Genomic DNA, 13,571 nt, shown 5'->3' with positions numbered 1-13,571 from the left:
AAAGGACCTTGTTTTGGAGTAGAACTCTTCCCACTTACCTAGATTAATAATTTATACAATAATTAGTAATCGTCCCAGTTTCCTTACAGTATGAATGACGGGCATCCAGTGGGCGGAGGCCAGGGATGCTGCTAAAAACATTACAATGCCCAGAACAGCCCCATGCAACAAAGAATTATCTGGCCCCAAATGTCAATAGCACTGTTGCTGACAAACCCAGTTTGTATGACAAACTGTTGTACAGTGACCTTGCTGGAATATACCCTGAATGTGCATATGTGGCTGTGAGTCAGTCCCATGGGGCTTAGCCAGGATGATATACCCTTTCCACCCCGGAAGTTTAGAAATGTGGGGACCATTATTGGCACTCAGTTGGTCTAGGATGTGGGGGACAGTCTTTCGCACCAAAGACTTGTTTTACCCCAGATGCCCACAGTGGGCAAGACTGGCCCTATTCCTGAGAATCTAGAGTGTTCCAGGAGAGACTGGTGATCTCTGATCCCCACCCAGGAGCCCCTGATGCCCTGGACAGGCGGTCTGAGTTGGAGCCTGCACTGCAGCCAGCAGCCCCAGGACATGGGACCACAAAAAAAGCCCATCAGATTCCTGGTCCATGGCCTGTCTCTTCACAAGCCAGGGGCATCCTCATCAGTGGCTGGGGGCTGGGGGGAGGAGGGGGTGCTGGCCCCAGGAATTCTCCTGAGGGCCAGGGTCTGTTTGTAAGCCTTCAGACAACATTGCTTTTATTTTAAGTGCACAAGGATTTCTCATCCAGAGTCATTTGACATGCAGATGATCACAGATTTTTAAAGGCTGTTGTCATGGTTTTGTCTCTGAAAGATTGCTATGTGCTGATGAGAGCCTTGAAGCCAGCTCTGGGACCTCAGTCCTGGTGGCCTTGGGATTCAGAAGGAGATAAGAGAAGCAATTCTGAGACTTGTCTGTCAGTGGTCCTCGGCCTTCCTGTCTGGATTCAGTTAACCATTTAGCCCCACTGTTTTTTTCTTTTTCTTTTTTTTTTTTAAACCATTCTTCGTCTGAGGTGGTTTCACATAGAACACGGGTGGCAAAATCAGTTGATGTTTTTCTGAATGTGATCTTTTCTGGAGGGTTAGCGGTGGGGCAGAGAATTGATCTGCCTTTCTGTGGTCAACTTAGATGAAGGGCTAGGGATCCAATCAGTTACATCCCGAGCATCATCTTAGAGAAGGCAGTGCTTTATGCCCCCCAAAAGGAAGCGTCAACGGTGGGATTTCAGGCTGGGAAGCACATATGAGGGTGAGGGGTCGGTCTGGTGGGGGAGAGGCAGCAGTGAAAAGTGGAGGGCGAGGGAGACCCTTTAAGGCACATACCGCCGGGTGTGAGGCTGGCCCCAGGGAACACTTTGGCCCATGCAGCCGGGCGTCTTCCATCACCTCCTGATTTGTCTGGGAGCCTGAGAGCCTGACTTGCTGTTGCCCTTGGGGCCACTGGGCATAGCAATTCCTTCTCACCACACTGCATTTCACTCTCGTTTGCGATGGGTTTCACCGCAGTGGGCGGTGTGGAGGTTGTTCTTGTTTAGTTTTGCGTTGTTTTGATTAGGGCTTCCATCCAGAGGAGGCGAACTGGATACTCTGAACCAAACACAGAGACCACCTCTGATAGGAAATTGGAGCTCCCTAAAATGTAGGCAGCCCGGTTGGAGGGAGTTGGAAGAGATTGCTTCACGCTGTGGATTTAGCGAGGCCTCCTGGCAGGAGGCCCACCGAGGGTGGAAGGATGGAGCCCGTCGGGGGTCTGCGGTTTCGGGGGGAGCTTGTCCTTCCACCGTCTGACATTTTGGCGACTTGATTTATTGGCCTGAGCCTCACGCGCTCTCTTTTCCTTTGCAGACAGAGATTGCGAAGAGACTGAACACGATTTTAGCACAGATCATGCCTTTCCTGTCACAAGAGGTAAGCCCTTCTTTTACCGTGCCCTCCGTTTCTTGCAGAGCAGCCCAGTGGCTGCCTAGGTCTCACCGGAGCCCCAGCCCCTGTCCGTTCATGTGGACTGAAGTTGGCAACCTGGGGCTTTACAGAAGCTCCTCTGGCACATCAGAGGGGCCACTTGCTCCTTCAGTGGAACCTGTTCTCTGCCCTTGCCTGAGCCCCGAGAGGAGGGTCCTGGCCTGTGGAGGGGCTAACAGTGGGCAGTGGGTACTGCTGTGCCCCCCCTGCCCCCGGCCCCTACCCCATCCCAACCAGCATTCCCAGCCTCTGCTTCCCCGTGCCCCAGCTTCCACACCTGGAGACATCTAAGAGCAAGGAAGCCTGGCCAGTTAGCACCGGGGGCCAGACCCTGCTAGGAGAACCACTACCCAAAGGGGACCCCGGCCCCCAGGACAGAGTGTCCTCATCAGAGGCATGACCAAGTCAGTCACGTCATTTTCTAAGCACACTTTTGCAAGAGACTCCCGCCTGAGGCAGGGCTGGACCAGTGGGCAGTAGGAGAAAAGCATCTCCAAGGAGGCCCCGTGGTGCAGGGCAGATGGGTGGGCTGCCCGAGAGGAGCCCCTTTCCATCCAGCAGAGCTCACTCCAGCCTGGGGCAGGCCTGCCCTCCAGGCCCCTCTCAGTGGCTTAGACCACCCTCGCTCCCTCCGGGATTCCTGGATCTCTGAGTTGCAGTAGTGACCCATACATGATTGAATTCATGTAAAAACAGGATATAGTGATGTCCTAGGAGTTTGCAACCCATTAGGGGAGACAGCTGCCTATGAAGCGGGTTTCACCTCAAGGCTGAAGGGAATGAATGCACTAAAAAAAAAAAATTTTTTTTAAATAGACTATTTTTTATAGTTTGAGGTTCACAGCAAACCTGAGTGGAAGGTACAGAGATGTCCCCTAGCCTTCCCCACCGTCAACATCCCACACCAGAGTAACTGGTGAACCTACATCGACACATTATCACCCAATTCCTGGCTTATAACGTTGTGCCATTTTTTTTGTTGCTCGTTTTCTATTTAGATAGATACAGGTTGAGTATCTGTAGATACACATACTTTTCCTCTGAACCCTTTGGGTGTAAGTTGCAAACAGCCTGACGCCTCACAGCACTCACTGCTCCAGCTGCCTCTCCTAACGGGACACCCTCCTACGTCACTGCACTGTTGTCACCGCATTTAGAAAATGAAGAATCATTCGGGAGCCTCTTCTAATATCCAGCCTGGACATTAGTTTGGGGCTTTATGCCTGGAAGGAAGTTTTTTTGTCTCAGATGCCTGGAAGGAAGTGTTTTTGTCTGCGTGGCGGAGGGAGATGGTCCACAAATAGCCCTCTTCTGGCTCTTTTATATTTTAACTTCAAACTCTGGGGAGTGTGGATTACAGACGTAATAGGCACGCGTTGAGAAGGGTTTAAAGGGTCCCCCGTCCTCCCTGTGTCCTGCTTTGGTCAGTGGACCTCCTCTGCCTCCCGTGTCGCCGCCTGTCCCCTACCCCCTGTGCCTCCGTGGTCGGTCGGGGAAGGCGGCCGCCTCTAACCCACACCCGCTCCCTCCAGCACCAGCAGCAGGTGGCGCAGGCGGTGGAGCGAGCCAAGCAGGTCACCATGACGGAGCTCAATGCCATCATCGGGGTACGTGGACTCCCCAGTCTGCCTCTCACCGTGTGTATAGCCCTTTTATTCCTCTCATTTACCATAACCAGAGATGGACCCTGACCTTAGCTGGCCTCAAAGAATGGCAGCCCCAGGGCTCCGGCTTCTCCCAGCATCTCATGGGCTTGGACCCACCTAGAGATCTCCCCTTGTGGCTCCCCGGTTGCCTCTCACTCCCCAAGTTAAAGGGGTGCCCGACACGCCCCGATCCACCTCGAAATTCATCAGCCCCATCCTTTCCCGGCTTTTGGTGTCTCCAACATTGAAGGGGGGGTGGACTCTGGGATCACCTTGGAGGCCAACCTGATTTCTCCCACCTCCCCAGGGGCCCGTCCCCTCACTGGCAAAGGTCTACCCTTCTTTGGCCACCTGGGATCAGAACTGTCTCTGCTGTACTGTGATGTGAAACGTGCTGTGGCATTTGGGTCTGGGCCTTGCTGTCCCATGCGCTGAGCTGCCTGGCGGAGTCTTCATCATGGGCCCATGTCAAGTCCGGCTAGGGCCCCTGGCTAGGTCTCCCTGGTGTTCTAGAAGTCCCGTCTCACCCGGGAACAGGAAAAGATAATGCAGAGTGCTTCGTGAGGCCCACTTCTGGTCTGGCCCCTCAGTGAAAGGAGGAAGCCACATCTCTCCCCTTTAGTGTTCCTACCTGGCTTACATCTTTAGTGCATTTCTGGGATTCACACAGCATCTTTCTCCTGCTTGCTGCTTTGGTATGAGGCTGCTAAAGGATATTTAAGACAAGCATCTGAGGAGAAACAGGCTTTTTAAGGGGACTTTGGGCAAGGCTCTTAGCCTCAGGATGCACCTGTCCACCTTTGGTCCCTAAAATGAACAGGGTGGGTGAGATCACTGCTTCGCATCCACAGATGGCCGAGTCCAGGTCCCCAATGGAGCTTCTGAACAATAAATTCTAGGGCTCTCACCCCAGAGTTCTCTTCCATAGGTTTGGGGTGGACCCGGAAAGCTGTGTTTTTGAAGTTTTCTAGATCATTTGGAAGGGTAGTCAGGCTTGGGAAGCAGTGGACTGGTTGGCCGAGGTCCCTCTAGCTCTCTGATTGGTCCTCATTCCTCCTCTTGTTCTTAAGTACGGTCATTATTTCAAGGTGGAACTGAAGGCCTAGAATGTTCTGCTTGGTGGATGAATGACGACTCTGGGCTCTTCATTCTGGGGCAGAAACCTGGAGACCTGTGTTCTAGTTAAGCCTCTTCCCCACGTGACCTCAGGCAGTCCCATCTCTTCCTCGGGCCTTAGTTTCTGCGTCTGTTACAGGAGGGGGTGGACCAGCTCATCTCTTTGGGCCAGGAATGCCGGGAGGGAGGGCTTGGAGTGACAGAGTGATGCTGGTGCATCCTGATCCTCCAGCACATTACTGGGACCCGTGATGGTTACTGGGTTCTGTCCTTCTGTTCTGGTCTGAGTCCCCTGGCAGCTGCGGAGTGCTGCTGGGGGATGGCCAGGGGAGCATTAGCCTCGTCTGAATCCTGACGGTGTTGAGGGTGGGGGAGCTCACGTACTGTGTGGGGGAAGCAGAGAGGAGGCCAGAAAGGGGAGCAGGACTGACTGGTCACTGCTTTTAGCCAGTGAGCTTGGGAGGCAGAGCCCCAGCAGGGAAATCATCGTACGGTGCAGTGTGAAGTCTCCTTGGAAACCATCTGAGCCCAGGGTTCTTCAGCCTCAAGACTCGTGAACTTTGAGGCCAGATACTTCGTGAGGAGCAAAGCAGCCCTGGCCTCCACCCACTGGATGCCAGTGGCACCCTCCCGCACACAGTTGTGACACCCCAAAACGTCTCCAGACATTACCAGGTGTCCCGGCAGGGGGCAGGGGCAGTGCATGAAATGGCCCGTGGTAGAGAACCACTGATCCAGCCGATGCCCTTGCTTTACAGAGACGGGGAGTGATTTCACAGACGGTCACACACGGTCCAGGAGCAGGCCAGAGGCCCCGGGCTGGCTTTCAGCTTAGGGCTCTTCCCCCCACTACCCTCCCATCCAGTCCAGCCCTGGTGGGGCGCCTGTGTCCTCCTCAGTGGCCAGTTCACAGTGTGGTGGCTTTGCTGAGAGTGGCAGATAAGGGCTCGGGGTGGGAAGTGCATCCTCTGATATTTCTCCTCTCTCAGATCCTCGTCCCTATCCGCTTTCCAGGCCCAGCCTTCCCATCCCTCTGTGGCCACAGTGGAGTCCCTTCTCCCCCACTGTCTCCCCCCCGCACCCCGCTTTGGAATTAAAATCCTCTTATGAAAAAAATTTTTTTTAAGTTCTAAGAAAAGAGTGGAATTGGGGGAAGAAGCACTGCTTGGATTAGCTCCACTTCCTTCAAGGAGTATTTAGGAAGCTACACGTTAGGTCAAGGCAGCTCGAGGCAGATATTGGAATTCAATTAAAGCCAACGAGTAGGGCCTGTGACCCCCATTTTCGAGGTAATTGCTTCTCCGGCTCTGAATGAATGTGGCCGTCTCCCTGTCATTAAGAAGGCAGCCATCTAATCACCGCGCCTGACAGAGCCTCACAAGGCAGGAATTACGGACGGCTGAGGATGGCTTGCTGAGCTGGGGCATCCTGTGAAGGAAGAAGGAGAGGGACAGCGGGCGTGTGGCTGGGCTGACTCGGGAGAGTGATGGGAGGAGGGTGGCGGGGGGCCGGGAGGGCTGATGGCCAAAGGGCAGGAGTCCTGCCCCAGCAGGAAAGGGCAGTGAAGGGAAGGGCCCAGAAGCCTTGTGGCTACCCACATGGTACTGTCCGATTGGCCCCTCTTGGGGGAGAAGTAGCCCAGCCCCCTGGTCTGGGAGTTAGGGGGGCTTCGGGCAAGTCACTTCATGCCTCTGGCCTGTTTTCCCCATTTGTGAAAAGATGGAGAAGGGCTGGGCAAGTTTCCTTTGACCTGCCCTCTTCAGTCAGTCATCTGGGGCTCTCTTGGGCGTGGGGTGGAAGGATTCTGGGTTCACATCTTGGCTCATTTCAGAGAGAGATGAGAGGTCAGGTAGACACCTCTGGCGTGGGCATACCTGCAGCTAGTGGTGTGTGTTTATCACATGAATTAGAGTATTTCCAGGGCCTCCCCTTCAGGTGAGAGAGGCCAGAATTCAGCGTCAGCTTGGTGTGAGGGGAGAGGGGACAGAGGACAGAGGGGCTGACGGAAGCCCAGGCTTGCTGGCCCAGTCCGCCCACCACACACACGGCCACTGGGAACTCAAGTGACCGTCTGGGGAAGGCAGGCCTGAAGGTGTGTGTCTGTTCGCCAGGGCCTGCCAGGACCCAATTACTGCAGACCTGTTACACACCCTTTTTTCTTGGATCCAAGTTATTGGGGGATCGTTGGAGGGTCAAAAGATTCCTGAGCGTGAGGGGTGAAATATTGTCCCTTGGTCAGCAGCTTGCACAAGGCCTCCCCAAGCAGATTAAAGATCCTGTGAGCTGATGTTACCCACCATTTTCAGAACTCATGTTTTACTTTGCTCCGTGCTAGTCCAAGGTCACTGAACCTGGCAGGTGGAGGGGCATGTACCTCACTGGCCCCACTGACAATTTGGCCTGCATTCCCTTGGAAATCATTAGTGGAAGATATGTGTTGGCTTGATTGCTTTTTTTTTTTTTCCATTTTTTATTTTATATTAGAGTATAGTTGATTAACAACGTTGTGTTAATTTCAGGCATACAGCAAAGTGATTCAGTTGTACTTATACATGTATCCATTCTTCTTCAAATTCTTTTCCCATTTAGGCTATTACAGAATATTGAGCAGAGTTCCCTGTGCTGTACAGTAGGTCCTTGTTGGTGCTTACTTATTTTCTTTTTAATTGAGTGAGCGGGGTGAGGAAGGGGGAGGTTTTAGCTTGTTACAAACCACACTGGGTATTTTGAAGCCAGTCCTGAGGTTCTCGCATTCCCTCCAGGATGCTGATGAGCTGGGTTCAGTTGACTGGGAGAAGGATGGTGCAGAGAGTGTGCCTTAGAATGAACGCATCTGTTTCTCTCAGCCAGGGGGCCATGGTAGAGAGAAGTCATGCTGGGTTTGCGTCCTGGCTCTGGTTACTTTGGCTTAGCAGAGTTCCTTCACCTCCCCCTGAGCCTGTTCCCGTCTCTGAAATGGGGATAACGGGGTTGTTGTGAGCTCTCCAAACTATAACAGAGCATGAAGGCACAATTCAGCCTGGAGCTGGGGGGCCACCTCCGTGGGCAGGAAGTAGAGGCCGGGGCTGCCCTCCCTCTCCTGGGAGGGCAGGGCGTCTGCATCTTATGCAGTTAGGACTCTGTCTGGGTGTCCTTGGTGGGTCTCAGCCCTGGAAATGCTTAGACAACTTCACTAGGTTTAACCCAAATCATGAACCTGAGAAGCGAAGCATTAAATCAGGTTGCAGAGGCATGAAGCGTGATGTGCATAATCCAGTTACACAGACTCGGCCAGCGCGGGCCTCCCTGACAGCCTCCCGTGTAAGTGGCCATACCTTCGGAGCCCGGGAACTGGGCATTTGGCGCACGTGAGGACAGGGACACACGTCTGCCCCACGGGACATGTTCTTTGACAGGTTGCTGTTCCAGCATGAAATGTTAAAGGTGGGAGGAGGGCGTGCTCACGAGCGGGCTTGCTTCCAGAAGCCTCACCCCTCTTTTGGGGTTGGGGGGTGGGTTGTTGACTTCCTTTCCTATGGTGGGCGGAGAAATCCTGGTCTTGGAGGGAATGGTGGAAGCCAGGGACAGGCTGCTGCAGAGTGGTGAGCCCAGTGCCCTCCGCGGATGGTGGACTTGATCCCATTTGTCCGCAGTTGAAAACGCTGTCACCCTCCCACTTGGATGTCACTGTGTTTCTGCACATCGTCCTCTGAAGTCATAGATATGTCACAGGGATAGAAATGCAGCCTGAGGATGGCTGTGCCCTGTCTGCAACACGGGGACGGAGAGACAGGTGGATCACTGCCAGCCGGCTCCCCCTGCCCCGCTGCGGCAAAGACTTTATCTCCCTCTTTATCACAACCAGGACTGTTGTTAGCAGACCCTTGGCCCGACAAGCCCTGGCATCTGTCCTCACCCCAGGAGAGAAGCCTGGGAGGAGGTCGGCTCTGTGTCCCTGCTTCCTGGAGCCTGCTGGGCCGCTCCCGACTGTGCCTTCCAACCCCCCAGAGCAGACCTCAGGGGAATTTCTGGCTGTGCAGGGGGTGCTCTTGTATTTGAAGATGAGAAGTACATGGAAGCTGCCTTTCCTCTGTTGCAAAGAAGAGACACTCCTGCTTGACGGGCCACGGCTGAAAACCAACCTCTCCGTCTGGGAAGCTCAGCAGCTTTGAAAGCCACTGTCTTCCAAACAGTCACGGCAACTACAGCCTTTGTTCCACGTTTCTGATGCTGGTTCACTGGTTCATGTTTTGGGAAGCAGGATGCACCACTGATGCTCCGCGTCCCAACCAAGAGGAGGCTTGGATCTGGGAAGGTGGATGGCTTTTGGGCAGAGCCACTCTGCTGACTGACTTCCCAGCCTCTCTGTGTAAACCCTTTTCCAACATTTTCATTTATTTACCCAGCAACTGTGTATTGGGCAAACACGCCAGGCCCCACCCGAGGTGCTGGGGTGGATAAAACAAGGTCCCTTCCTGGAGCTCACAAGTTGCCAAGATCAGAGAAAGATGAAAGATGCAGTTCTATTTGTGGTCCACTCATAGTTTTTGCTCATGTTTGTTGAACACCTACTTTGCCTTCACATGTAGTAACGCACGTGATCCTTGTACAACCTGAAGAGATGGGCTGCATTCTGATCCCCACTTTGCAGATGAGGAAACTTGAGGCTGAGAGAGGTCCACTGTTGTCTAAGGTCTTATAACTGATAAAAGAGTGGGACATCTTCCTTAGTCTGTCTGGCTCCAGAGTCTGAGCTGTCATAACTCTCAGAAAGGAGGAACCTGTTCTGACCCGGATGATGGGGAGGGCTTCCGGGGGGCCCTTCGGCTTCGTTTCTGCTCTGGTGTCTCGAGGCAGATCTGGGATCAGGCTGCAACCTGGACCAGTGCCCACCGGCAGCTTCCGTAAACTGCCCACCAAGAGATGTCCTAGGTCTGGAGCAATGGCCGTGGGTCCCAGCCTTTCTCCCCAAACTGAGAAATGAGCTCTCTGGGGCCAGGAGCGTGGTGTGACTGGGGGTGCCATTAATCTGGGGGTGCACCAGGTTGGCGGCTGGCGGCTTAGTTGGGGAAGAGTGGGGCTCTTAATCCCTGACCTCAAACACACTCATTGCCTTTTGGAGCCTCGCGTCTGTCCAGATCTGTGGGCCTTCATTGTGTTTTGTTGTCTGTTCATCAGTGGCCCGAGAGCCACAGTTCACACTGACAGGCGAGCTCTTTGTCACCCCCACCAACTCTTCTTGCTTTGGGGAGGAGGGTCTCTTTAGGGACATTCTTCGGCTGACGTCGGTGGTTGACAGATTTGAGTCCAGATACCACACTAGTGGTGAGACTTGGCTAGTTGCTGCCCACTCCAGCCCCTAAGTGCCAGTTTGCCATCTGTAAAATGGGCAGAACCCTTCTGCCAGGTAGTTGGAAGGGTCAGAGAAAATATTTGGAAAGGGCCCAGGCATTGATTCAGGCATTCAGTAAATTTCTGTCCCCTCCTGTTGTGCTCGTTGAGAAGAAAGATGTATGTGTACCCAAGAGCCCAGCCATTCCTAAGAAATATTTCAGTCCCTATGAAATATTCAGCCGTGGTGTAGCTCGCGCCACAGTGCCCGTGGTTCTTGACGCAATCTTGGGAATGATAAAGGGCGCTTTGTCTTGGCTGCTGGGGGAGCACAAGGGGAAGGGGGAAAAGAAGACTCTGAGGCTAGTGCTGAGCGGAATCCTTAATTAGGGATTGCTATCCTTGCTATTGATAATAAGTGACTTAATGCACGACTAGATTTTGGAAGGGGAGGGAGCCACGGGAAGGCCTCTGGGAAACGTTTAGCTATTGTTATGAGATCACTTAGTGAGTAACCTGCCTGAGGTCACCCAGCTAGTAAGTGCCAGAGCTGGGATTTGAATCCTGGTCTGTCTTGATTCCAAAGCCCCCACTCTTTCTCTTACCCTGTTTTCCACTCTGATGTCCGGGGACGTTGGCTCTCATTCCACTGGCCCCAAACTCCTCTTGATCTCGGGACTCCTCTGCTGTGTCCTGCCCCCGCTTTGTAAGACAGGCGTGGAGTTCCTCAGAATTAGGGAGCCTTCCCCAGGGTACGGGCTCAGGGTGGGAAACGCTGGCTGCTGACGTTTGCAGGCATGTAAGCATGAGCAAAACTGTGGCCGCTAGGAGCTTAAAAGTGGGTCGCCCTCAACGGAGAGAGAACCCCGATGACTGGCTTTTAAATGCATGCCGTATTTATCTTGGGCTTGGAAACATGCATTGAGAAGTTCTGTCCTGAGACTGGGGTTGGAGAGGAGACGGAGTGTTTGCCATCATAAGTCTTGTGTCTCAATTGCAGTCCATTACCAGACTTCCTCCAGCATGACAGCATGCGTGGCCTGAGCTGGGTGGGGGCAGAGGTTTGGGGGGCACGTTCCCCCGGCCCTCCCCGCTCAGCCGCACTCACCACCAACTTCATTGCAGCAGCAACAGCTCCAGGCGCAGCACCTCTCCCACGCCACGCACGGCCCCCCGGTGCAGCTGCCGCCCCACCCGTCAGGCCTCCAGCCTCCAGGGATTCCCCCAGTGACGGGGAGCAGCTCAGGGCTGCTGGCGCTCGGTGCCCTGGGCAGCCAGGCCCACCTGTCGGTGAAGGACGAGAAGAACCACCATGAACTGGACCACAGAGGTGCGGCCCGGGGCGGGGGTGGAGGGCAGAGTGCAGGGCCGGGGGCAGAGGTTTGGGAGGCCCCTCTGTGAACAGACACAGCAAATGCTGTCACCCTAGGACCAGGAGTTAGCAAAAGGCCTGGAGCCGTCTATTAAGTTCCTGGTACACGGAAACCGGAGCCCCATCCCCCAGGCCACCCCCCAATCCCTGATGTGTACCCGCTCTTCTTTTCCCTGGAAGACATCTTGTCCTTTCTTCCTGGAATACCTTCTCATCTTCCTCGTCACACCCTGCCCACCGTCCAAGGGCCAGCCCCAGTCCCACCCCTTCAGGATGCCCTCCTGGCCAAGCTGAGGGTCTCTTTTCAAATTCCCATAAGAGTTCAAGAGTTGGGGGCCCCAAGACGGAGCCCTTTGTTACCGTTCTTCTGTTTCCTACCCTGGAAAGTGTTTTATCCTCACCAGGATCATTAGTCCTCTGAGGACAGAGACCACGTTCTTTGGAAAAGATACCCAGTTGGCGCTCAAGTAAAGACTCATTAGGGGACTGTCTTTAAGTAGAGGTGGTGGTGACACTGCTGCAGGGAGATGATTGGGAAGACTGGGAATGAGAACGTCCTCTACCCTTACTTAACCCAACCTATCCCGCGAAGACCAGCTGCGCCGAGAAGGGCCTTGGAAGGGCCTATTTTGATCGGCAAAGGAGAGGGCCTGGCTTCCTAGCAGACCCTTTGCAAAGATTGCCACCTTGTGTGGTCTGCCCTTAGATATTATTTTTCTAGCTTTTTTGAGATATAATCGACACATACTATCCTGTTTAAGGTGCACCACATGATGGTTTGATTTGCCCTTAGATATTTACTGGGGCACATGGCCAATGCCTTATGAGTCGGCCCTGGGCACAGGGAGCTTGGAGTGTTAACCATCCTGCCTGGGCCGGGGCCATGGGGCGGTAGTAGCAGGTCGTGGGAACCAGAGACTAAGTTTTTTGGCCCCTGCAGTAGGATGGTCCTCCTGGCAGAGGAAGAGGGCCTCCCCACAACAGACAGGAGGATCAGGGAGCTAGTGCTTGGCTGGGCAAATAATCAGAGGCCTCAGCTTCCAGGGGCGTCTTGGTAAAGAGACAGAGAAGAGTGTTAATTAAAAAACAACACCACCAAAATACCACTCTGATAACTCCTTTTTTTTTTTTTTTTTTTTTTTTTAAATAACATCAATGTTCTCAACTCCCAGATCCTATGGATATTTTGCATAGCACGATCCTTCCCAAGTTTACAGCTTTAAAAACTGCTGACCAGTAATCTTGGTGCCCTTCTCGGCATGTCAGGGAGAGCTAGGCCACAGATCCCCGCCGCTGCCCCACCGGGGCCTGGTGGCCAGGTGAAGCATTGGAATTGGGGCGGTTAATTTCCAAACTGAGAGACATCACCTAATGGCCCTACCTTGGCTGACCCGCGGTGACTCAGAGAGCCAGCCGCTGTCCGTTTTAAAACCCGTGAACTAGCAAAGCATAAAAGCCAACCGGACGATACTGACCTTGCTTTCTTTTTTGTTTCTTTGTCTTGGGGGACCTGACCCTCCTCCTGTCCTGGCCTTCTGTCCCCAAAGAGAGAGAATCCAGCACGGTAAGTGCCAGCACTCTGGAACCTGTGTGGGGGGGGTTTGGGTGCTGGGGGAGGGTCAGCCCTAACCCTGTGTGGGCTCCTGGGAGGAGGGTGTTGTCCCCTGTTGAGTGACCTGCACTCGGGGAAGCCTTCGTCTCTCCAGGTTTCAGGGCCATCATTTGTTAAGTGAAGAGCTGGGCTAAGTGAGCTCTAAGCAACCGCCTTTTGTATGAGAGGTGATTACTGGAGAGGTCAGCCAGCCAGCCCTGGGCCCTCCAAGGGGGGTTGTGGAGTCACAGGGCTGAACCCAGAGCTCGGGACCCTGGTCCCCGCCTCGTTTGGGGCCAGAGTGCCTCCCTGCCCCCCAGTTGGCTGACCCCTGTATGATCCTATATTCTCCTTATTTCCTCCCAACACCTGAGCTTTCTCCCTGTTCTAGGCTTTAACTCGGTTTGAGAAAGTGCTAGCAAGCGAGCATTAAGGGCAGGCTGCCTGCGTGTCTGTCAGCTCTGAGATTTGTTGTAAATCTTTCTGATCACACTGAGGCTCAGAGGTTCTGTTTCAAGTGAATAAGCCTTCTGAATAAGCACAGT

At 53.8% G+C, this 13,571-nt stretch overlaps 1 protein-coding gene across 8 annotated transcripts in view; it reads left to right on the top strand.

Annotated features, from left to right (window-relative positions):
* Window positions 1–13,571, top strand: part of TLE3 (TLE family member 3, transcriptional corepressor) — a 47,297-nt gene that overhangs the window by 19,716 nt on the left and 14,010 nt on the right. For 4 of the 8 annotated variants that reach the window (XM_082616695.1, XM_082616693.1, XM_082616694.1 and 1 more), the window contains exons 5-8: window positions 1,875–1,937; window positions 3,524–3,598; window positions 11,189–11,393; window positions 12,983–12,999. In XM_082616695.1, the coding sequence (XP_082472821.1) occupies window positions 1,875–1,937; window positions 3,524–3,598; window positions 11,189–11,393; window positions 12,983–12,999 (360 nt within the window). Of the gene's footprint in view, window positions 1–1,874; window positions 1,938–3,523; window positions 3,629–11,188; window positions 11,394–12,982; window positions 13,000–13,571 lie in introns of all 8 variants that reach the window. The other 4 variants (XM_082616691.1, XM_082616689.1, XM_082616690.1 and 1 more) reach the window with 1 other exon arrangement.

This window comes from Mesoplodon mirus, assembly GCF_964341445.2.
Source record: "Mesoplodon mirus genome assembly, chromosome: 4".
NCBI classification, from domain to species: Eukaryota; Metazoa; Chordata; class Mammalia; order Artiodactyla; family Ziphiidae; genus Mesoplodon; species Mesoplodon mirus.
Note: the sequence above shows the minus strand (reverse complement) of the source record. Positions and strands in the feature narration are given on the sequence as shown.